Below are 25,938 nucleotides of genomic sequence, written 5' to 3'. Positions count from 1 at the left end.
TGATCTCTTGCTGGGAATAACAAACTGGCTCTGCAAATTAGCTTCCTATTTTGGCAGTGTAAGACTGATTTTTTGAGGAATGGGTGCTATTAGAAAATGGCTCCTGGACCAGTGAAGTTGGTCTGAACTTCCTTCTTCATCCTCTTTATGGATAGAGACAACAATAGGCATAAAACATATTGTTTTTTTTTTTAATGAAATATACACATTACTTTGTTTGGCAGCTAGTGAGAGCTGAAGGAACAATCAAAAGCAGAGCTACCCCAAAATCCAGGCAAAACATCCACTTTGAGTCATCCTTTGCAGAATGAGTGGGATACACCTTTAAGGAGTCATGAAACGGGGTTATTTCCTCAACAAAAGGGAATATAATGCTTCGAAAGTTTTTTTAAAAATTAAGATGCAAACTGGAATTTTGGCAACTCATTCACCCTACATTTAGCTTTAGGAACAATAATAGCTAAGTAGGTTTTCTTTCTGCTTTTTAAACACCTCAGCTCTTCTGACTCAATTCCAAGTAGAACCATTTAACGAATCCACAGAACTAATCATGAGATAATCTCTTGCTTTCTTTTGCTTGTTTTCTTAAGAATGTGCAATAATGTGTTTTATTTGTAAAGTATGCTTTTGATTTGTCTTTATTTGGAAAGTATTATTTTTATTTGTTTTTATTTGTGAGTTATGCCCTTTCTTAAGCCAGCCAGTTTTGCTTTCTCTGTCTTCTAATCCTCCTTTTCTGTTTTGCTGTAGTAAATAAAAAATTAATTAGTACATAAAGAATGCAACAAACTTAGGTCTTTTAGAAAAATCACCTCCTCATACATTTTGCAGAGATGGAATTCTGGTTTTCCTTTTGTCAAATGCAAACGAGAAATTGAAGGCAGATGGCTTCATGTTATTTTCTTACTGACCATCCATGCCCTGTTCAGCCTCTCTTGTAGAAACCAACAACAGTGAAAAATTTAATTTGCTTTAATTTGAATCCATGAGATGAGTCACAGACTCTTGGCAAACCTAAGGTCAAAATATTTGTGATCTCAACATAAACACCTTTCATTTGAGTTGTCCTGTTTTGTTGTGTCATGTGAAAAAAAAGCTGAACCTGAAATGGCTCTCAGTGGATAAAAACTTCCATTTAAAAACATTCCTTAAAATGGTTAAAGAATTTTTTTAGAGCTTTCCAATTTTTTTTCCCTCCTGGCTCTAAACAGTCTTCTCTTTTGTTCAAATGCTACCCAGTGGTTCTTAAAATTCCGCACTTGTTTTGGGTCCAAACTGCACTGAAGATTCTTCAATATATTTTCTTCAACTTGTTCCTTACTGTGAAATATGCAAGAGAGCGCTATTGTTCTCTGGTGTGACTGTTCATGGACTGCAATAAAATTAGACGTATTTTTCTGGGATGCAGCATTAGGTTCAAAGGCATCCAGTGGATCACACAGTTTCATCAAAATGATGAAAGCAGCATCATGCTGTCACAACACAAGGTCTGGCCCTTTTGTTCATGGGAGTAACTTCCCAACACATAGCTTGGGTTGTGTCTTGGCAATGCTGCTTCAGTCATTTGCCTTCCCCTGCTCAGGCCTTTGATTTGGTTGGTTAATCAATTAGAACGATTAAAACATGTGGATGTTTTAATCATTCTAATTGATTGAAATTAGAATGATTAAAACCACCACCTCGCTTGGGGTGGGAGGGCCACCAGTTCTTCTTGGGGGTGGCTAGTGCCATAGATCTCTCCCCAACTAATAAGATCTTCACCGTTTGGATTTTATACCTATTTTATCTTTATTTATTATTTTATTGTATTGTAATTTATATGTTTTTAATTTTGAATTTATTGTAAACCGCCCAGTCCCCTTTTTGGGAGAGATGGGCGGTGGTAGAAATTTGAAAAATAAATAAAATAAATAAAGCATGTTGAAGCAGTGTTAAGTTCTTCTTGTCCCTGAAGCAGAATGGCAAGCACTATCTAAGAAGGAGAAGGCAGGAATGCAAATGTTGCTGACTTAAAATTCGTATGGAAGTGGAACAGATCGGCGGGATCAATTCACATATGAAAATTGCAACTGTTTGGGGGAAAAATCATGAGTTAGTTCATCTCTGCTGAACCACTTCTCCGAAGCATTTGGCACTTGATCCATTTGCCAACTGGGCTGAATGCTTGTTATTTAGAACTTGGAAAGATCTGAGGGATAGATTCTTAGCCACAAACTGTTCTATCCTTAAATGGGATAGAAATGGAAAGAAAGGTAGGGCTGTTCTGTTTAAAAAAAAACAACCACAACTTATCTGTGGGACAGGTCTAACCTCAGTATTTGGCATTATAAGACAACTAAGGGGTTCAACTCTTGGGAAGACCCACCACCTACCTCAGACCCCAAACTAAATCTTTTGTCCTTCCAACTTGGCAACTGGATTTTATTGTCATTTAATGTTCCTACAGGACTTCAGATTGACCTTTCAGGAATTCTGGGAATTAAAAATGGCATCCAGACTGCAGAATGCTAATGCCCACTCATGGGTTTTGCCAAGAAAACAGCACAGCCATATTTTCTCCCCTGTTCCTCTCCCTCTTCTCCAATCCTCTTCAAACTTGGAGCCCTGACTGATATGCTTCAAAACATTAGTCTATTTAAACAGAAAGAAAAATGTATAAACGTTCTGGGTCTTCCCATCCACTGATCATTCTTCACTTTGGTGAAGAATAACCCCCACCAGAAACAGCAACAGAGCAAATCAGTAAACCAGCCTGTCCTTTAACCTGACAGATAAGAGATGCAGTGTCTAATCATTATTAATGTAACCTCATCAGACCTGAAAGCAGAGAAAGCAGAGGGGATAAAAGAGGGTGGGGGAATAAACCTTTGTTTTCTTTTGTCAGCTTGTCGGCCATGTCCCATTGTTCGTAGCTCCGCAAGACGTTGTTGGTGATGTTGACGTGGCTGGCAGCCATGTGGTGGATACGCTGGGGGATGGTGACGGTCCCCACGGAAGAGGACCCTGTGGTGCTTGCGGTATTTCCAAGATTGCTGATGGGCGAGGGGCTCAGAGACAGAGGGGATGGCGTTTCTGTGCTCCTGGGAAAAAGGGAAAGAGACAGGTTGATTCGATTTCTATTCCACCTGTTGTTGAGAAACAGGCCTAATCTAGCTGATTCTATCCAACAAATCTAAGCCGTCTATAAGTACACCAAAACATATAATAGACCAGAAACAACATTACTGTATAATAAAGCCATGAACCACCATCCCATTCTAATCTTCACAAAATCATATCTCTGCCACACCCTTCCTAGGTTTTGAATTATTGTATACTTAATCCCCAAGTGCTTGTTTAAATGGCCAAGGTTTTAACAACAGAAAGATGGAAGAGGGATTCCTTCCGATGTTTGATTAGCATCCTAGTTTCTAAAAATTTGAAGGGGAGGGACAATGGAAAAGTCGGAGAAGAGGCTGTGCAATATACCAGTCACCCAGCTGATCTGGAGAGTGTGCTGGATTGAAGAATATTTAACAGCAGCATGGATCTGTATGCATGCTGCTGACGAATTTGTGCATACGTGTGCAGGCATGCTGGTGGACCCCCCTACTTCTGTCTTAGCATTGCCGCATGAAACCAAAAGTCAGAGAAAAGAAAATGCAACTATGTTGAAGCACACATTTGACCTGATTTCCCTCATCTCTGGACATGGATGATGAACCACTGTCCAACTTTAAGCCAGTTTTTTCACTGTCTCCCTCTTGGGAGAGGAAGAGGCGAGGAATCTCCGACAGATAGTTGAAAACATGTTTCCAGAATCCCCTGGGAATTCTTAGCACTCTCATTAGGACACATCAGGAGGAGGCTGAAACAAACAAAGTGCTAAGATCTTGGTATGCCATCTTGATTAAGTGGGTCTCCTTCAATACATTTATGGAGACGGCATTCTTCTTACTCAGATGGTTATTTGTACAGCCAAATGAATGGTAACTGAACCCAGAGGAGTGCATGGGAGAGATGTTCACTTTAAAAGATGGCCTCAACACATTTTAAACAAGTAAATATGCAACTGCCATAAATTTAGGGCTATCTTCTAGACCCAAATCTCACAGTGGCACCCCAAGGTGATTTAGGGCAATGTTCCAAAGAGAAAACTTTGATTAACTGCTGTCTTCAGTAGGATTTGTTTACTTTGTACGGTTGGTTGACTAATAAACACTGAACTGAACTTGGGCAAATGAAAATGATTCAAGTTTTTTTCCCCCTTAAAGTCTTTCAAATTTCCCTTCATGCTGTGAAGATTATTTTCAGACTGCTAAATTAAAAAAGAATCCAGCTATGCAATATGTTCTCAGATCCCAAGATTCCCTATGGAAGCCAATCATGAGCCCAAAGGCTGTATCTAATTTGCATATTTTATTAACATCATTCCATTGTGCTTGACAATTAATCTGCTGGATATTGTGATGCGTGCGTTTCTGTCAGCCATTTCATTTTATTTTTTTCAGACTGAATAGTTAGCATCTGTCTCTTGCTAATATTAAAAAAAGTAATGCAATAGCCTACTTCTGAAAGTTGATGTGAAATCTAATAGGATTAATGCCAGATGATGGTGATGATGGTGATGAATAACAGCAGGACATTGAAGGTCAAATGTTCATGCTAAGCATGTAGCCTTTTGTCTTCTGTAAAGCAAACATGAATCTTCCAGTATCATAACATGGGTGGAGAAGGTGTTTAATCTGTCCCTTCTCAGCTAGAAATTGCTCTCTAAGAATTTGTCCATTCAGCAGAGCGTTAAAAATATTCCTGTTAGTTTGGGGCCTGTTAGTAAATCTCTTTTACTTCTATCCACTATTGACCATGTGGCGGTTGTTGGTGGGATCTGTCTTCCATCTACCACATTTGTGGACAGATGCTACTTTACCACTGCAGCTGCTACCACAACTTGATGTGACTTCCACCAGCTGAGATGGGGATAAGATGCATTCACGAAGAATAAGGCTACTTGTCACAAGTCACAAGAAAGACAGTATGGTGTAGTGAGTATGGTATTAGTCCATGACTGGGGAGACCGTGGTTCAAGGCTACCTTTAGCCAGGTAACTAAGTGACCTTTGCCCCTTCTCTACTTCTCAGCCCTGAATTCTTGTGGGGATATAACTAAAAGCTCCACCACTTTGCAGGAGAAACATTTGATAGAACAGATAGATTTCAGAATGATTTTGCTAGATGAACAAGTGCAATTACAAATTTTCTGAGGAGGAACAGGAAAACAGAAGAACAAGGGATCCTGAAAGTGTTGTGATCTTCCTACCCACTCTTAAGAAACTGCCTGCATTGTTGACTAAGCAAAGCATTTGTGGGAGAAAAATTAAATTCACTGTAGCAGTTTGTCTCTTTCCCTATAAACTGTTCTTAATCCTCCTTCCTGGGTGGTAGGAGGCACCTGCTAGAGGATTAATCATAGATTTCTGGAGGAATCCTTAGGACGTTGTTTCTCTCTGGCACCAATTCACCTCGACAGTGTTTTCTCTGAAGCTGTCTTTTAAGGTACCTACTTGGGGCTCACTAATCCCCCCACATGGATTTTCTTTTAATTCTAACACCAACAATTAGGAAAACATCTGCCAGTTTAGAGTACTATGGCACAGCTGCCCCTAGCAGAATTTGACATTCAAGAAAGACTTCAGTGACACAATTAATATTTTTTAATAAGCATTTGAAGCTGGTCAAGATCCCAGGAATCCATATATGGTAGATGTGACTTCAGGCTTATTTACTGATTTATCCGTTTGATACAGCATTTCATTTGGTGTAGTTCCCCCCCTCCAGCTTCCCACACAATAGTTCTGAGTATTGGTGTTCTAAACTAAAGATCTATTAGCCTTGCCCTCACAGAATTAGAATTCCCATTTCCCTAGGAAAAAGAATCAATGATTAAATAGGAATCAGATAAAGTCCTCTGTTTTTGATTGTGCACCATGTAAAGGAGGCAGCTTCCAAGCTCTCAGTTGAAGAGTGGGCATTGTAGAGTCCTCACGATAATATCAATCCCTGTCTGTAGACAAGCAGTTCAGACTTCTGGAAGAAGCCTGCTGCTTGGAAGAAAAAGAAAGCGAATGGCTGACCCCATCTCTATTTGGTACTGGTCACGCCCACCACTTGCTTCTGTGTGACATACTTGGCGGCCTTCAACAGGTTATCCCTGAGTGTGAAAAATGGGGAAAAAATCTTGCCTGTCCCAACAGTGAACGTGAAACTTTTGAACATGTCAGCTCCATTCTGAAGAAGAGCTGAGTTCCACTTTAGGAGGCAAAACATCTTGGTTAATGCACAACATTGCTTTGCACCAGATCCACGTTATCTCAAGGGTTCTGATGGAGCAGGTTATTTCTTATCACCTGCTCCCCAAGAGTCATCCCTTTGCACAGAGTTCAAGGGAAAGCCATCAAGGATGGAAAACAAATTGCCCTTCATACTATACCTTTGCTCTCCTCTCTGTCTACATCAGCATCTGCCCTGCATGATGGATGATTTTGTTGTGACAATGCCTCCTGTTTTTTATGGACTCAAACTCTCTTGGGGGCAAGCTCTTCATGGTAGATAGGCTGTGTTCAGCCTGGGTGATCACAAGGTGTGTGGTCTGCGTGATAATAAGTGCAGGTGGCATGCACAGGGTGTGCAAGATCCAATGATGTATCTGACTAATACAATCCGGCTTTAGAGTTGAAACCAGCTAACTTTACACTGAATTATAGCAGATAACAGGGTGAAAAACTTCTTGTACTTAGTGCCATAATGCCTCCGGTTTATTAACAACACTTATCATATATCAATTAAATAACTGTTGGCTTTTTATTACTGAAGAAATCATTGTTGGTGGGAAGAAACAGCCATTATCCTTGATCTTAAACTTTTCTTTGCTATCCTGGAATGGCATGGTCCTTCCTAACCAATTAATATCTCCCTTTATGGTTCTCATTTGGCTTTAAGAAGCCAGTTGATGAAGAATATGGGATCTATCAATCCATATAAAGCTTTTTCTTGTTCTGCTTGTCAAGCGTCAACCCACGGAACATTAAACTTAATCTAACAAGTAACCTTCATCAACCAAAGAATGTTCCCTCTTCCCAATATCCCATTTTACAATTCACTTCCATGAATGAGGAATACTTACTTGCCTCCCCAAGGAGAAGGGGCCTGTGAAACTTTGGATGAATTCTGTTTAAAAAAAAAAGAGGGAGGAATAAAAAAACCCAGACCTTTGTCCTCTGATGAGTAGACTTAGAAGATTCAAATTGTAATAATATTGATTGCTGTGAGAGAGGACGTTTCTGATTTCAGTAGTGAAACAGAATGTTACAAAGCAGAATTGTGCTAGCATAATAATCACTTTCAAGAGCCTGTTTGGACTAGTAGTTAAGGCATTGGATTGGGAGCAGGGAGATCTGAGTTCTAGTCCTGACTTGGGCATGGAAGTCAACTGAGTGACTTTGGCCCAGCCAGTTGGTCTCACCTATTGGAAGAAGGTAAGCAAACCACTTCTGAAAATGTTGCCAGGAAAAGTGTATGGAATTTTTTCAGGTACCCCTGTGGGATCTCAACCAATAGTGAAGGTACCAAGAATATAAATACCATTTAAAGTAATAGGAATGGCTAAGATCTAGTAAGATCTTAACAGTTTCCAGATGTGTTGCATGCTGTTCCTGAAATCTGATGGAATCTCTTATTGTAAGAACACTGAAAATTCATGAGATTTTTGTCCTTAATATATATATTTGATTGTAGTAGAAATTGGGACTACCTCATTTGTACAATAAATCACTGCATACCTATTTTCAGAGGAAGCCAGTAAAGTGGAAGAAAGCATTATGTGGTCTTAGTGAACCAAATAAGCATTTGTAATTTTTAAATCCAACGGGTGGGATTATACATGCCAGTAAATATAATATTCTACCTTTTAAAACACTTTAGCATGGGTATTGATGTTTCACAGTATTCAGACATTCACTGCAATATATTTACACTTACACACATACACAAATACACAAAGGGATTGCTTTTTCCAACAGTAAGGTAAAGGTAAAGGATTCCCTTGACATTAAGTCCAGTCGTGTCCAACTCTAGGGGGCGGTGCTCATCTCCGTTTCAAAGCCGAAGAGCCATCATTTGTCCGAAGACACTTCCGTGATCGTGTGGCCGGCATGACTAAACGGAACACCATTACCTGCCCGCCGAAGCGGTGCCTATTAATCGACTCACATTTGCATGTTTTTGAACTGCTTGGTTGGCAGGAGCTGGGACTAGCAACGGGACCTCCCCCCATCACGTGGATTCGAACCGCCGACCTTCCAATCGGCAAGCTCAGTAGCTATGTGTAAATTGCTGTTAGGGTAGAATTTTCTGTGCTGAGGGCCAATTAAGCTAAATACACGTTTCATCTACTTCTTAAAAATTCAGGACCTATACATTGTGGCAGAGGCCTAATTCAGTTCAGTTCAGTTCAGTTCAGTTCAGTTCAGTTCAGTTCAGTTCAGTTCAGTTCAGTTCAGTTCAGTTCAGTTCAGTTCAGTTCAAGCCAGCCAAGCCAAGCCAAGCCAAGCCAAGCCAAGCCAAGCCAAGCCAAGCCAAGCCAAGCCAAGCCAAGCCAAGCCAAGCCAAGCCTTGGGAAGGAGTCATCTTGCCAGAAAAAAACATCCTTAGGCATCTCTGGAGGAGAATCCACCTCATTCTACCCTACCCCTGCCTCCTCCAGGACACTTTATGACAAGGTCCACCCTTTGTAACCTTTGGTAGATGAACATAAGGTTAAACTGTCCTGTCCCAGCTGCAAAAATGTGGTCTCTCTTTCTCTCTTTCCCCCTTCCCTTCTCCCCATTCCTGCATAAAAAGGAATTAAATGACATTTACCTTAAAATATTCCATCAGGGATCTGGAGTACTTCATTGCATGGTCTTTCTTTAGTTTAAACATTCTCAGATAGAGAAGGGATAAGCAGCGGTAGCTATAGAAATTTGGAAACACATACAAACACAAACTTGACATTACTTCGGGTGAACAAAAAAGACGACCTGTGGGTGCAAGCCACAGTAGAGGACTGCTTTGGGTTAGCCCTGACCTAGAACTTTTTTTTTTTTTTTAAATAATTTTTATTAGGAATTTTTACAAAGATATAAGACAAATATGAAAATATATAAAGAAGACAAAGAAGGGAAAAAAGAGAAAAGAGAAAAGGTGCAGAAAGCAGTACAGTAAAAGAAGGAAAAACAAGATAATTAAAGAAACAAGCACTGAGGAGAGAGGCTGATGAGTAAGAAGGTTCAGCATGAAGAAGAAGGTGGGAGTGAAGAGCAGGCAGCTGAAAGGATCAGCAGGAGAGAAGAGTAGAGGAGGAAGAAATGGCCAGAGAATAGGAAGGTATGGAATATTGGGGGAAGAAAGAGGCCAGAAGGCCCTAATGTTTAGTCTTCGCTGAAGGCTTTAATGAGTGTCAAATGATTCGATGGAAATAATTTAGAAAGGTGGAAGATGTCTCACCAGAGAACTGCAAGTTTCTTGTCTCCCTCTGTGGCAGAAGACCCAGTGAAATTCTTAAGTCTCATGGCATACCTTCAGAGAGAGATTTAAGAGAAGAGGTTGAACGGGGTTGCATCAGGGAACAGCGGTGGCCACAGGCATAACTTTATTATCTCAGAGTTGTAAACAAGCACCAGGAAACCCATTGCCCTCCAAGATGGTAATGGCCATCCTCAATAAAAACACTACTAGAAAAGTCTATCTTCAGGGGAAGTGAGCTCCCCCCTTGCAGGTTGGAAACGTCTGCCTGCCTTCTGCAACAACCGACATCTTTCTATTTTAATGATTAATCGGTAGGGTCGTGGCCATCTTTGAAGGCCTCCTTCATTTTGACAAAGGTTGAACAAGCTTTCAAAATACTTTTGCCAAGTGCTTCAACCAGCAGCCTGCAACAACCAGGGCCATCTGCTTTGCTCACAAAGAGTGGCTTCTGCACAACCTACAGTACAGAAGCTACTGATCAGTGTGTAGATCTGGCTTCCAAGAGGCACTTTGTGGCATCATGCACTGAAGATGACTGACTACAATCTGCACAGGTTGAATAATTCGCATTCTTTAAAAAACCCTTAAGCGCTAAGTTGTCCTGGGTTCAACAGTGAAGAATGGCATACTAATATCTCCTTCCCTTGTATGTTTCTTCTCTGACTGGTAGTAACTTTCAAAGCTCCATCCTAAAACCTTTCTTCCACCGTTGCTCCTTTTGACATTTTCAGAGACAGGCAACCTAAAAAACGTACATGTCTTCCCAAGCTTGAATATAAAATGCATAAACCAGGCATGTACAATTTTTCTTAGGAATAGAGAAACAGACTTCCCCTATTCCCCAGCAAAGTGGGTGGGCCCAGGTCAAAAACTAAACTGATTTTCCTCCATCTCCATTTACATTAAATTAAAATGGCTACAATTGGTATAATTACTCTCCAATTATAGGATCATGGAATGTAAGATTTGGAAGGGACCTTCGACATCATCTACTCCAACTCTCTGCCCATGCATTTCATAGTTTTCCCCTTGTCATTATTCAGTTTGGTGCATTTGAAGGAGTCCTGGTGTTGGGAAATAGGGCAAAGAACCACGCTGAGTCAGGAATCGTACTCTAGTATTGATTGTTCTACCCTAATAGACAAGAATCCAGCTAAACTGAAACAGAACTAGCAAACTAGCAAACAAAGGGTACCTGAGGGACCGCCTCATCCCCATAACACCGACCTGTCCCACCTGCTCAAGCAGAGAGGGCATGCTACGGACCCCGTCAGTGAGGGAATTCCATCTGGCGGGGTCCAGGAGGCAGGCCTTCTCTGTAGTGGCTCCTGCCCTTTGGAATATCTTGCCCCCTGAGGTGAGGCGGGCGCCTTCGCTCCCAGACTTCCGGAAGAATTTAAAAACCTGGTTCTGCCGCCTTGCTTGGGATGGGAAGGGCAACAGCTCTTCCTGCGGGTGGTTGGAGCTGTAGCGCCCTCCCCATAGGATGAGAGCTTTTTGCCACAATGGATCTTATATCTATCTATTTATAATGATATTTATATTGTAATTTATATTTTATGGTTTTAATTTGTTATTGTGTTGTAAACCGCCCAGAGTCCCCCTTGGGGGAGATGGGTGGTGACAGAAATTTGACATATAAACAAACAAACAAACTCTAATGGAAAAACCACAGAACACTAAGGCGGTTCTTTTTCTGATTGTCTTGGCTGGGAGCCCAAGGGCTTCCACACTGCGCATGTGCTTTTCCCCCTGGAAAGGGCCCCTGTCTTTGTCAGAGATCCCCATAACATCTGGGGTCCACAGATACTGCTTTCAGGGCCACCTGCACCCCTGGGGGCCTCAGGCTTTGCATCCAGGGTATCAGCTCTCCAGACTGAGTCTCCTTCTGTGCATCAGATCCTGCCTCGGCTTCTGAACAATGGAAGGTGGATCATTTGCTTCCTCCTCTCCCCTCCATCTCCCCTCCATTGTCTGGCCCTTCCCACTTCCATATTCTATGCACATAGCCTTCTGAAAATCAAATCATCATATAAAAACCATTGTTCTGAGCCTTAATACAATTTCACAGTACTTACGTTAGAATAAGTAATAGAGTTCACTGTTGCATAAGAAAGTTTTAAGGCATTCCGGCAGTTTCATTTACAAGGAAGTAATGGAGTGCCGGTGAACTGCACTGCTTTGACCACACTGGCGCACTGTCACCCCCATCACTGCCATTATGTGCTTGTTATGGATGGTCCTTTTGATCTATGCTTCACTCCCTCTTCCTTGCTTTCTCTCACTTGTGCTCTTAATAATTACTCCCATCCCATTTGGTGGATTAGGCCAAGGAACCAAGATTCATATTTCTCTGAGGATGTGCAATCTTCAAGGGGAGGGATTTAAAGTAGCATTTGGCTTAAATGGACTCAATTGTCATTCTTCTGGCATTCAAATTCATGGAGATCCATCCCTCATTCTTAGAGATCAAGATCCTTTGCATACTTCCAAGGTGCTGAATGGCTATAGTTAGCATATATCCACACATGCATACCTGCCATGCTGTTCCCTTTTGGGATAGGCAACGTTATGCAGAGCATAGAAAAGGAGGAATAAATAGCAGGCCAAACAAGTTAAAGGTTTGTTTAAGAAAGGAAATACGGCTAAAACCAGTTTATGCCAATCCACTCGCTATTCCTCTCCATACCTTTCTAGCCTTGCACACCGTTGTTGCTTCTAGCACATCCATACACCTGCTTCAAACGCTGTCTTTAGTTCTTTAAAGTTCTCTTATCTCCTTTTTTCCCAGGAACTCATCAATGCCATCCATCCATGACCTTCCCAGCCCCTGCTTCTTTTTGACCTGTTCATCCTTCCTTCTTCTATTTTACAGTCCAGTCCTTATTCATTTTCCCTCTATGACCAAAGTACCTCAACATATTTCCTCTGTTCTGGTCACTCACTCTTGAATTCAAGCCACATTCATTTGGCGTCTATTTACTCGTGACTCTATTCCCCCACTTCCATGGAGCAAAGTGGGCGGAAGCAGGCTTTCAAACCCATCCATGTTCATTGCCACATAATGCCACCTATCTTTCTATTGTCATTTATATGCCTTAAAATTTCTCTATTCATTTTCCTACTTTTAGTAAATGTTCCACCAAGATATACAAATTCATCTGTTTTTGGCCATTCGTGTATAACTTGCAGTCGTTTACTCCATTTTCCCCATCAAACTTAACTACCTTGGTCTTCGATACATTAATTTTCAGATCCATGATTCTCCTCGCGTCATACATTTGATGCCAATGACACAGCATCATTGGCATATGAAGATACATGTATATTCATGTGCCCCAGGCAACATTCCAATACAGTCCACCACAAGCATTTCTTATACATATATCCATAACTACATTAAACAAATCACATATCTTTGTCTTACTCCGAGCTCAGTATTGAACCTTTCAGTATATATGCCACCTTGAGCTCTTGAACCAAAAACAGGATACAAATCTAACAAACAAATTAACGAATGGGGTTGAGATGAACACAGTGATAGGCTGCACACCCTTTCTTTTCTCATCTTTCCTTGTCTAAATTTGGATGTACAGTGACGTTGCTACAAAAGGATTAAATTTATTGCTGTGTGAATATCCAGCACGGACATACTGTAGCATTCAAAAGTAATTTAACAGCGCCATTGGAATTTCCAAACAGATTTGAAAGCCTCCAATGGAATCAGATGCCTACTAATAAATGTTAACCCGATTTGGAGATTTAATAGGCTTTTCTGGCTCTGCAGACAAAGTTTTCCCCAACTCATTCAGAAATCTGAATCGGTTCACACGTCTGAATCAGATGGGGTTGCAAACTTGACTGCCTATTCCAGCCTTTCTCAACTTTTCGACCCTGGAGGAACCTTGAAATATTTTTCAGGCCTCAGGGAACCCCTGCATGTTCAGGCTCAAATAGAGGCCAGAAGTTACATTTGTTTCATGCGTAGGCCTGTAGATAGGCATTGACGGTGTTCTTAAACTGAAAATAAAAAATGAAACCAACCTCTTTAATGTGAAGTTGCCTGAATTTGAAATAATTTTTAAAATAAATTGGGATCTCCCAGGGAACCCCTAGGGACCTCTTGCAGAACCCTAGGCTGCCACAAAACCCTGGCTGAGAAACCCTGGCCTATTCAAACTCATGCAACTTTTTGCATCAGTTTGAAAATTCAAACTGGATGGAAATTGATTTGCATGCCCCTAATTAAGTGCAACACAGCCTAGGCAGCAGCATCTAATATTAGAATTTAGGGCTGATAGAGACTATATCGAAGATGCTGCTGTGGCTCTTTGCCCATGCCAATCACACACCACTTTGCTTTCATGTCCCCATGCTTCCTTTGCATCCGTTTTTGTCTGCTTAAACCAGACTTGCATGCAAGCATGAACCCTGGAATATTTACAAGGCATAAGTTTTCCCCATAGCTAAGTACTTCTCTTCCAGTCCAGTACCTCTCTGCTTTGTAAACAAACACTAATTCCTAATGCAAAGATGAACAATTTCCCTACTGAAGGTTCTTGGCTGTTCTTTGCTGTTACAAATCTATGTTGCTATGGAAAAAATAGTAGGGGTGGATTCACACATGCTTGCACAGATCTGGATACTGCATGTCTTGGGTGACGCTTGCATTTGATGACAGCAATACTAAACAATACAGACACCATGTTACACCAACAGGAAGAGCAATAAAAATGCAAACCAAGGTTCACAGAACTGAAGCTCACCATGTGGATCTGCAGATAGATGATCTTTATCTAACTTAGTTACATGTGTTGTGGGAACACCATGCAATATGTCTTCAACCCAGAAATAGAAACCTACATGAAACCCAGTTCAAAGTCCTCCATGAAGGGTTTGAAATGTAAGCTCTTTTCTAACAATTATGTTATCGCCTAAGACAGGGTTTCTCAACCAGGCTTCCGTGGTTTGAGGGTTCCTCCAGGGTCAAAAAGTTGAGAAAGGCTGGCCTAAGAAGTCTGAGATAGGGTTATTTGATCTTGGGTGCAAATATCTGGCGGACCATGAGATGGCACCAAGGAGATGTTTGCTCCAGTGGTCCTCCAGATTTTTGCCCCTCAGATGTAATTTAGTTAACTATGTACAGTTTAGCTTTGGATGGATGAAGAGAGACCGATAAGAAAGTTGGCTGTAGAAACTATTGTATATGTTTGTAGCAAGCAGCATTTGTGGGTTTAGTGGTTCCATTTCATTTTATTTGTTTACAAAATTTATAGACTGCCCCAGTTGGTTACAACCCTGGGAGACTTACAAAGTACAACAATGAAAAATTATAAAATACACAACTCATCAAATGGCTGGCAAAAACAATCGTTGGGGTGGGGGGAAGGAAAGGAAGACACAAGGATGAAAGCAGACCATAACCTCCAGTAACCCAAGGCCTGGGGACAGAGGTCTTATGGTCTCATTTAAACAGGGCAAGGATGGGGGCTGTATGAATCTTGGGGGTGGATGGTATTCCAGAGGGCAGCTGCCATGACAGAAAAGGCACTGTGTAATCCAAGGGGTAGTTTTAACAGGAGGTTGTGGCTTTCTCACAACGTTGCTGCCAAGAGAAGGTCTGTGATGACCAACATGGCTCTCACAGGGGTGGTGGCTAGTCATAGAGATCCATTCTGTAGAAGGCAAGCTGGTTCTTTCAGCCCTACGAAGCACCCCACCACTCCAGCTTCTTTAGGTGTTTTTTTCTGCACAGATAAGATACAGTTCTAAACCAAGCCATAACTGAAGCCACCCATCCGTCTGATTTTCTAGGAATGTGCTGGAAGAGGACAGGAAGATCATCCTGGTGGATCAGTGCATTAAGTTTAATTAACAGAATCTTTAAAGAAATTAAAACTTACACAGGGCAGGAAACCTGTCTGGTTTAAAAAAGAGATTCGCTGTTTTTCCCCCCCCCAATGATCATGGTATATATTTGTTTCTAAACTATGTTGAAAGCTATCTTACTTGTGTCTTCCTTTCCTTCCCCCCACCCCAACGATTGTTTTTGCCAGCCATTTGATGAGTTGTGTATTTTATAATTTTTTATTGTTGTACTTTGTAAGTCTCCCAGGGTTGTAACCAACTGGGGCAGTCTATAAATTTTGTAAACAAATAAAATGAAATGGAACCACTAAACCCACAAATGCTGCTTGCTACAAACATATATAATAGTTTCTACAGCCAACTTTCTTATCGGTCTCTCTTCATCCATCCAAAGCTAAACTGTACATAGTTAACTAGATTACAACATCTGAGGGGCAAAAATCCGGAGGACCACTGGAGCAAACATCTCCTTGGTGCAATCTCAAAGGTGTTGGTTATCACCTTTAAAGCCCTACATAGCACAGGTCCAGGTTACCTAAGGGACCGTCTCCTCCCCATCACATGAACCTGTCCCACCTGGTCATGCAGAGAGGGCATGCTACGGACCCTGTCTGCAAGAGAATTCCATCTAGTGGGGTCCAGGAGGCAGGCCTTCTCTGCAATAGCACCCGCCCTTTGGAATATCCTTCCCCTGGAAGTGAGATTGGCTCCCTCCCTCCTGGACTTTGGGAAACAGCTAAAGACCTGGTTCTGTAATTATGCCTGGGGCGGGAGAGAGAGTAGCCATTCCTGGGGATGGTTAGTTTCTTAGAAGGACCCTGCTCTGCCTGCAAATCATAAAGAACTTCTAGCCATCGAGGTTTTTATTATATTTATTTTATTATGTACTATAGTGTTTTACAGTTTTATATTTTTTTTTATGTTTTATTGTAAACCACTCAGAGTCCCTTTTGGGAGATGGGTGGCGATAAATCTGATTAATAAATAAATAAATAAGTGGCCACAGCTATATGCCTGCCATGTTTCAACTGCTATTAAGCAGCTTTGCCCCTATTAAATGAGTGTTATTTCAGCAAAGCAAATGAAACTGAAAATGGCTTGAGGACACAGCCTATTAATAACTCCACCGGCTTCATGCTTCTCTCATACACACCAATCCATAAACAGAGCTGGTGGTACTGATCAATAGAGCTATCTTTAACTCTGTCAAGTTTGAATGTAGCCAAGCAGTTAAATGAAGGTATTTCTATAAGACGCCATCAGCCCAAGACATTTTGTTACCTAACACAAAGACTAGGATGTTGCCCTCTCTGATTCCACATACAATTCGGTTGTGGGGACTTGCAGCTGAATCTTTTGGCAATAATGGGAGCTGAACAGGGTCCTTCATCACACCCCTTGGCAATGGTTCATCCAAGGAGAGGGAGCAGGCACATGTTCCCCCCACAGCTAACTTACCTACGGGAGCTTTAATCCAGGACACACGTTATTTTTGTACTTCATTCAACAAGAAAATTGTGGAAGAGCTTTGAGGGGAATTATTTCCTCATATCTGATTGGCTGTGTGATGCTATGAGGTCAACCTCTTCACTATATGATCCTGATTGCCTGGAATCATAAGTTGGGAACGTTCTTCCAGGTTAAAAAAGATAATGATGCAGAATCAGGAGACTGAATAGCTGTCTACCTCTCCCTCACCCATGTAGAAAAGAATAAAATTCAGCCCATGCGCAGCATTTTTATTCCCCACAAAATACTCACAGCAAAAGCTGAAAGGGACACACAGAATTGGCACTGCATCTAGCTACTATATCAGCAGAGGAACTTTCTGCTATGGGATAACATACTGATGTTATAAATAAGTAAATATGTAAAGGGAGCTGGTTTGGTGTGGTAGAAACCGGGAGACCGGGAGTTCTAGTCCTGCCTTAGGCATGAAGCCAGCTGGGGGACCTTGGGCCAGTCCCTCCCTCTCAGCCCAACAGCCAATCAGGCGTAGTATGAGAGTTCTAGTCCCACCTGAGGCACAAGCCAGCTGGGGGATCTTGGGCCAGTCACGCTCTCTCAGCCCCAGGAAGGAGGCAATGGCAACCCCCTTCTGAAAAACCTTGCCAAGAAAACTGCAGGGACTGGTCCAGGCAGTCTCTAAGAATTGGACACAATTGAATGGACACACACACACACACACACATGCACTCTTGTTGAATATAAACTGGATGTACTTCTGTCCCCCTCTTCCTTTCTGCGCATAACTAAACAAATGTTTGTAAGCTGAAGCCAATTCATTCTGGAACAATTATTGTATGGCCAATTTATAAAATCTGAAAAAGCAGGATTTATAACAGAGACCCCAGTGGTCTCCCTTTAATATTTGTAATGATAAAACGGCTCCTTTCAAATATAAGCGACACAGCCAAATGATGAAATTACGATGCTTTACTTCCAACCACTGCATTTTGATTTTAATTATATGAATACTGCAAATGATATAACGCACATATTATCCTCTAACAGGGCTAATTTATAAGAACAGTGTCCATCAATTATAAATTTTCCATGACATTAATAAAATGCCAAAAAGAACTAATTATGATGACTTCTGAGATGGAGATGCCTTGGATTAATCATTAACAAGGTCGAAATGATCCTTTAAAAAAAACGTATGAAGCAAGTTCTAATTATAAGCAGAATGAGGTGAGGAAAACGATCAGAAAAAGGTATTAACCTGATGAGCTCCACCGTTTCTGAGTACATGGTATAGGGAGATTTTGCCTCTAATGGATCACGCTCCATAGCATTCCCACATTCGATGAAAGAGATGGCAGCATCAGCATAATTCACTGCTTTGCCAAACTTTTCCAGCTGAAAAATAAAGGAAGGTAGATGTACTGTGCATGGAGACAATGCTCCAGTTGGTCTTCAAGACAGGCAAGAGCATCATGTTTCACTTCAGCTAGAAATCCGAGCACTCGGGCGTGTTCCAGTTTCTAGCTCTTGTATGCTCGCTCTTCAGGGCCCATGGGGAAAGTGCATGAATAGCAAATCTGGATATTCATATACCTGGAAGAAAAGCTGCAGCTTCCCTTGATGTGGAGAACATCTTAAAGCAGCCTCCGTCCCCCAAAAAAGCTTAAGGTGGTCCCCCCAGACCTCCGAAACAAGGGTTATAAAATTATAATTTTCAGCATGACCGAAGGAAATGCATACAAATAATGGGTGGAGTCATCTTATCAAGTCTTTTCCAGTTTCGCACATGCATCAAGAAAGTCCAAAAAAAAACCCTACGTGTTGGGCTGGCTTTAACAGGTTAGGCCATAAATCATGCAGCTTCTATAAGAAACCGTGGTAGAAACAAATCATAGCTTAGCATGAGATGTGACCTCAGTCACTAACGTCTGTTAGTTCTGCTGAGCAAACTATTGGCTAGCTTGTCCACCCCACTAGGTCACTTATCTCCTGTGACTCTTGCTCAAGGTTGCTTTGTTCAATGATGAAGATATGGTTGGTTTCTTGCTAAATGCAACTTTGAACTTTCTGATGGTGGCCACTTGGCCACAAGGTGCACCAGACAATGCTCTGCATGACTGCCCCTGCTGTGGGTGTTCCTGTTAATGAACGGTGCTGTATTGCCTACTAATAATTAGTATAATTTATTGCACTATTAATAAGGCTCACAAGCATGTATCTGTCCTCTCTGGCATATGATTTCTGTGCTGAATCAGCAGCCCAACCAGATAGACTGAAAGGGACACTTGGAGACTTACCAGAGCATCTGCTTTATGCTTGAGCTTTTTGGCTTCTTGCATATAGTAATCAGCATTGTGGAGCCTAGGAAGACACAACAATAGCAGTCAGAAGAATCAGCTGATGGGACTTCAGCTTCTGCATTGGCCTGATCTAGATTTCATTCTTAGAGGGCTTGCCTTAATCTTAGCACAGGATAACATTTTTAAAAATCTTGCCCTTCTTCTAAAGAGCTCATGTAACTATACATGGTAATCTCCTTTTTCCCCTCTTGTGAATCCACACACCTTGACTCATCTCAGAAGCTAAGCAGGGAAGGCTCTGGAAAATATTTGGGGAGGAGACCACTTGGGAATCTTAGAGCTGTAGACCAGATTGGGAAGTCAAAACTACATCCTGGAAGAAGTTGACTGCAAAACACTTCCACTAAATATATCAGGATTTAAAACCTCTAATATATGCACAGTGAATTTTCTTCCCCTGCAAATGGATTTCTTTATTTGTGCAATCTATAGGCATTGCGGGCAGTTCCTCTAGCTTCTTTCCTTTGTAACATCTGATAAGACAAGTTATAGGATCTGGACAATTTATCAGACTGAACTTTAAATGACAATATGATTTAGGTCTGGTCTGGAATGGATTTCATAGCATTTCTGAAAGGGGCTGAGCCAGGACTGGGAAGACCCAAGTCCTAGTCCTGTCTTAGGGACAAAAACTGACTCGGTGACTTTGGGCTAGTCTCTCTCAGCTCTAAGAAGAAGGCAAGGGCAAACCATTTCTGAAAATGTTGCCTAGAGAACTGCAGGGATCTGTCCATGTAGGTGCTCGGAGTCACAACTGATTCAAGGACCCCAAACCCAACGTAGCACAACCCAATCAAAGTTGCTTTGGGCAGTGTACAAAAAGAACATGCTGAAACTGAAGTCTCTCACAGCAGTGTGAAACTTGCTACAAACCAACAAACGTAGGAACCATACTAATAAGTGACTAACATATCATCAAATGTTATCTTAGGTCTTCTCAAGTCAGGATTCCCATTGGTGAAGGTAGGAGCTGTCAACCAAAGATCATTGTCTAAGTGGCTAGATTCCAGAAGAGTATTTGAAGGCCTGCTGTGGGCATCTTCCTCCTGCAGAAAACAATTTTAATTAGCAGCCTCAGCTTTCACGCTAAGAATACCTTTGCATGTCACACAATGCGGGTGTGCGTGCCTTGAAATTAAAATCCAGGCCCCTGTTTTGCATTGCTTGGACTGCATGTTGCTAAGTCAAGCTCAGCAGATTAATTAAGTGCAATCAGCTACATATTGCTCACATGCCCAGCATCATTAACACCCACTTCTCCCAAGGTGTAATGTCAGCATGGGTGCCTTGTAGCATCATTTGCTTATTAAAATTAAAATGTTAGGAGGCAAACAGCGAGCAAAAATTCACAGTAGCCAATGATTAGGCCCAGTGCCAGGGAAGAGCAGAGGGGCTGCCACTGGAAAAATAACTCCTGAATTCCCTGCCCTTTTAAAATCGTAGATGTTAAATCACAGATTAAAGATCAGCTCTATGCAGCCTCTCTTGCATTTTATATGACCAAGGTGACAAAGGTCAAGAATAGTTGGTGTAGGAAATTTCAAGGAGAGTGATGGGTGGCAAAGGGATAAGGATCTTGGCTCTCCCTCATCACCAGCCTCACTTTCCTAGCTGCCTCCAGCTGCACAGCAGAAGACTGCCAAGCTGATGGTGGATCATGAGTGGAGCTGAGCTCAAACTCCCAGTTCCAGGTGCAGGAAAAGATGGTTGAGGTGCACAACAGGGGCAGGAGGATGAACTCACTGATGGTGCCAGTGGCTGTCCTTCCCAATCCAGAAGTAATGCTTTTCTGTAAATAGACTCCTGGGGGAAAATGTGGCAGCAGCATCAGAGGTCTAGTTATGGTAGATGCCAATCTTGGAGCAAGCTGGCCCAAGAAGATGGGCACTTGAGGCTGGGGAGGATGGGACATTTGTATCATCTCCTCCCATGTTTCTCTTTTTGCAGTAGCAGCACAGCTGTTCATGGTCCAGCTAGCCAGATTGCCCTATGAACATTTTTCTGAGGCTACCCTTGAAGCAACACATTGTGCTCATACATGGGATATCCTGAGTTTAAGGGATGGCCTGGTTCATACATGCTAAGGCTATGGCTGAGTTTCTCAGGACATGCTGAGCCTCAACTACCCGCTCTTGTTTGAGCCTCGTTTGGTGTGTTGTGGGAAACTACCTTATAGCCCTTCAAAGATTTCCCACAGAACAACTCTTTGAGTGACTTACACTGATTCCCTTGGAGCTGACAGAAGATTTGTTCTCATTCTTCCTGTGTTTGGAGCAGGTGTTGGTCTGCAAGGGGTTTGGTAGGGAGTTCTCTTGGCTGAAGGAGCTGTTGTCAATGATGTTATGCCGGGGTGCTGTCTCATCAAGCAGGGGAGACAGTGGAGGTGGAAAGAGCTTTTCTTCCCTTTTTTTGGTCACTTTTTTCATGGAGTTGCTTCTGTCAAAGAACAAAGAAGGACCAGAGGTTATAACTAGTGATGGACAGAGATGTTCTCCTGCATTTCCCTTTCCTGACTAGTTGTCATACAGCTTGATAATACAGAAGATGGTGCAGAAATTCTACCAAAGAACTCAAAAATCTCATGATTGACATAGGGCATTAATATATGTATGCAATGGACAAGGGGAGCATGTGAATATCCTGCTTTGACCTGTATAGTTGTCTCACCAGCGCTCTACAGTTTCCCTGCCTTCCATTCAGTTCCACGGGAAGACATCAGGAAGGAGTTTTTCAGTACTGTTCCTCCTGTCATTGCTCTGGAGAAGTTCTGTTCTTGAGAGAAGGTTGGAGAATTTCTCCTCCCTCTGGAGAAATGCACAGAAGTTGTCCACTCAACCTTTCTCCCCACAGATTTGGTGGAGAACTTTTAAAGGTTATTTGTACCCACACCTAGACATAAACTGGGCTGTTTCAACATCAACAAAAAGAAATTAGTGTTCGCCATAGCTCTTGTATATCTTCCTGTCCTGTGTGGATATTTAGAGCGGGTCAGCTGAAGGCCCGGCTCCCAAGAGATATGAGGAGCATGGATCAAGAGGCAGGTGTCCTCAGTGATGCCCCCTCCTTATGGCACATGCTGAAGTTCCCTTGGCTTCTACTTTCGAGAAGGTGCTTAAAACCATACTTCTAAGGAAGGCATTACTCCCATGGTTACTCATTAGCTCCTTAGGTTAGCAGCCAAGGTTAGTTGGGTTACTCCCAGGGTTGCTCTTGAAAGTCTTGGGTACATTGTCTGGAAATTTCCAATCTCCAGATGACTACATGATTGGGAAGTAGGCCTATTAACCATGTTTCATCTGAGTTGAACACAAATGCCAATTTAATCCAATGAAATGTAGACTTTGACCTGGAATGTCTCATTATTTTCGGAGTGCAACTCCCAACAACTTGAGTCCCCCAAATGCAACCCTTGGCCTGGAAAAAGTGGGGTGCCTTTAAAGTCTTCCCATCCTATTGGCTACCTCATTCAACCTGTGAGGGGGAACAAGTATAAAAAGAAGGATGCTGGGAAGAAAACAGCTGCAGGTGATATTCCAAAAATGCTCTTAGAGAGATGCCTTTGGCTAAGTATCAGCTAAGGCAGATGTTTTAGCAAACATATTCCTTCTTTCCCAGGGGGAAAAAAATCCTACCATTTAAACCATGGCTGTCAAGAAAAAGAAAGAAAAAAAAGAAAAGTCAAGTCAGATACTGTAGATCCAGCTGACTCCTTAACGTGTTAATCTAACCATGGATTTTTTTTTATTATTATTTTAGTTACTGTCCTAGTCCAGTCAATGAAGATTACTTGGATTTTAATCCTTCCTTAGACAACTCATATTACATTCGTCTGCCATTTACTTTTCATGATTATTGACTCAAATTTTCAATAGCAAATTAAGTCAACGAGAATTGATGTCTCCCTCTTAGTCAATTTAAGTCAGTGTCAGGCTTTTATAGATTTACAATACCTCAAAGCAACAAATCAGAGAGAAACGGGCAAAGCAAAACAAGCTGACTTCTTGACTGAGGGAAATTCAATTGCCTCACCTGGTTGTGCTGTGCTGTCCTCCTCCAGTTCTAATGAAAACAGCATCTGTTTCAGTTATGATCTAACTGTGGTTGTTAGCAAGTAAAAAGGAGTGGGTCTGAACTGGAATGTTCTTACCATTCCCGTTAACCCAGTCCTTAGAACACGGTTTTTCAACCAGGGTTCTGTGGCACCCTAGGGTTCCGCAAGAGGTCATTAGGGGTTCCCTGGTTGGTCATGATTTATTTAAAAAATAATTTCAAATTCGGGCAACTTCACATTAAAGAGGTAAGTTTCATTCTTTATTTTTAAGAACACTATTAATGCCTACATACAGGCCTACCCATGAAACGAATATCATAATTTTGTGAGTTCCAGCCTCTGTTTGAGCCTGAATGTGCTGGGGTTCCCCGAGGCCTGAGAAATATTTCAAGGGTTCCTCCAGGGTCAAAAGGTTGAGAAAGGCTGCCTTAGAATAGGCACTCAAGATCACAAAAGGCAGATTAGTTAGCAAGGAAAGGGAATGTTGAATGGTGGTAGAAACGTGATCGGTCACCAACATGCAACGCTTGGATCAAAAGAAGGTAGAACTCCTGAGATTGGGGTCTAGCCCACCATGGCAAAGCTGGTATTTCTGGTAGCTATGAGCATGAGCACTAACTCATAGAGAGGACTTCCTACTGATCCTTCTATAAGTGTTGAGACCATTAGAACATGGGGAGGGCTAGTGATATTACCAAAGTTATCTAAATGTTGGGTTAAATATGAACTTGGAGGATATTCAGAGCAAACTGCACCATGACCCTGGTCTCAGTTAAACATAACTAATAAGAAAATCAGGGGGAAAATTGCTTGGCAACTGGAAACATCTGGGACCAGGCGAAATGTAGAGCTAGCATAGGGGAAATAACTATTGATGAACACAATTATATTTTAACAGAGGATACCAATAGTTGCAGGGCTCAAAGGAATCAAATTAATGACCTAGAAAACAAGCTCAAATTAAGAAACATCAGGTTGGGGGTAGATCTCTAGAGCTCTGGTAAAGGCAGGAAATAAAAGATTAAAAAAAAGATGATGTAAGTGTTGGAGAAAGATAAACATATGTAACTGAAAGATTACATTTGCATCATTCTTAAATGGGTTCTACTCCATCCAAGTCACCAGTGCCATTTTCAGACTTGAGGAATGGGGGGATTTAAAGAAGGCAAATTGGGATAAATTCATTTGCATTAAGTGGAGTTAGTAATTACACAGGTATAAGAGAGATTAGGAACTGGCTGGTTTTATTTCACAGTCGTTTAAAAGCCATGAGTTTTAAGTTAATTGTGGGATTATTTATTCAACATAAATTTCACCACTGTGCAATGATAGGATGGAGGAGGCAGTTTAATTTTGTTGAAAAATATCAGTCAAAAATAAATCCTTTGAATTAAAGTTTAAAGACCAGAAAGAGATTAAACTGGGGATAGAAGATAAGGCTAGTCCTTCCTGTATGTTGCCTGTAGAAACCAACAGTAATAATAATTCCTTAGATGAACAAAATATGGAAAATAAGAGGGAAAAATAATAACTAGGAATGAGACCTGTCAACCTCATAGGATTCTGAAGCTAAAAATCCTGGATCGGTTTTGTTAGACCTAGTGAGGGTATTCTAGACAAAGTATTAAATTTTTAAAAACAGTAACTAATATTCAGTTCTGCAATATCTGCACAGCTGGACTGAAACTAGCTTCCTGAATTATTCAGTTTGTAAAATGTATTGGATTATATGCCAATCAAACAATCAGCAAGAATTTCAGGGTGGTTTTCTGGAGTATGCAGGGTCTCGCCTTAGCATTTCCAACAGAAAGACAAGTATTTCTTCATATTGACCTCATCTAGATGTTTTCTGGGTCAATCTATAAGGTAACAGTTGGGAATTTGAAGGTTTATGAACCTAAATGGACTGGAATCCCTGTTTTGCAATCCAGAAGGCCCCTTACAGGCATGCAGATGAATTCTGCAACTCCAAAAATTCAGTGAGAAAATGATGAAAATTGGCAGTGGGATTTTTTCAAATACATTTCCAAACTTTTAGAAAAAGCCTCCACTTTTTAAACATACCTTTTTAAAAAAAACCCCAATCTCTGTAGAGAGCATCCTCCCCCAAAATGTGCCAAATATTTTGGCCTTAACTGCTCTGAGGCCCTCACCACCTTATTGCCATTCCCGTGTCCTGTGCAATCCTAGGATGCCATATATTAAAAGTATGATATTGTTGCCTGCAAAAGGTTGCTTTTGCTGCTCCATGCTGTAAAGCATGAGAACTACATTGCTTTAAAATCGGAGGAATTTAAATCAACAGTGGCCCAGAAGAGAGCCTACAGTTCCTCAAAGGACTATAATGTGGACAATTTATAGTGGGATTTTCCCCATGATGTTCTAAACAGTTGTGAAAGATACTCTGAAAATGTAGAAAAAAAACATACTCTTTTGTGCCGGTTATTCTGTGGTTGGGTATTGGAGAGATGCAGGGTGGAAGCAAGCATGAAGCAGAAGATTCGTCCAAGCGTTGTTTCTTGTTTTCGCCAAATGTGTCCACATTTTCGGACTGCTTCAACCAGAACGATAGAAACCAAAATGTTATGCTTCTCATCAAATTACCTTTCCAACGATTGATGAAACCAAATTGTTCCAGCAACCCAATCAG

The 25,938-nt window shown here is 41.5% G+C and overlaps 1 protein-coding gene across 1 annotated transcript in view; it reads right to left on the bottom strand.

Annotated features, from left to right (window-relative positions):
* Positions 1-25,938, bottom strand: part of AFF2 (ALF transcription elongation factor 2) — a 301,401-nt gene that overhangs the window by 748 nt on the left and 274,715 nt on the right. The window contains exons 12-20 of the mRNA XM_063313787.1: positions 25,718-25,842; positions 21,457-21,673; positions 20,147-20,283; positions 19,175-19,238; positions 18,136-18,272; positions 9,522-9,593; positions 8,895-8,988; positions 7,162-7,205; positions 2,866-3,080 (exon numbers count right to left, since the gene is read on the bottom strand). Of these exons, the coding sequence (XP_063169857.1) occupies positions 2,866-3,080; positions 7,162-7,205; positions 8,895-8,988; positions 9,522-9,593; positions 18,136-18,272; positions 19,175-19,238; positions 20,147-20,283; positions 21,457-21,673; positions 25,718-25,842 (1,105 nt within the window). The remainder of the gene's footprint in view (positions 1-2,865; positions 3,081-7,161; positions 7,206-8,894; positions 8,989-9,521; positions 9,594-18,135; positions 18,273-19,174; positions 19,239-20,146; positions 20,284-21,456; positions 21,674-25,717; positions 25,843-25,938) is intronic.

The sequence above is a fragment of the Candoia aspera genome, chromosome 12 (genome assembly GCF_035149785.1).
Source record: "Candoia aspera isolate rCanAsp1 chromosome 12, rCanAsp1.hap2, whole genome shotgun sequence".
In the NCBI taxonomy this organism is placed as follows: Eukaryota; Metazoa; Chordata; class Lepidosauria; order Squamata; family Boidae; genus Candoia; species Candoia aspera.
The sequence above is the reverse complement of the archived record's forward strand: the minus strand, read 5'-3'. Positions and strand labels throughout refer to the sequence as shown.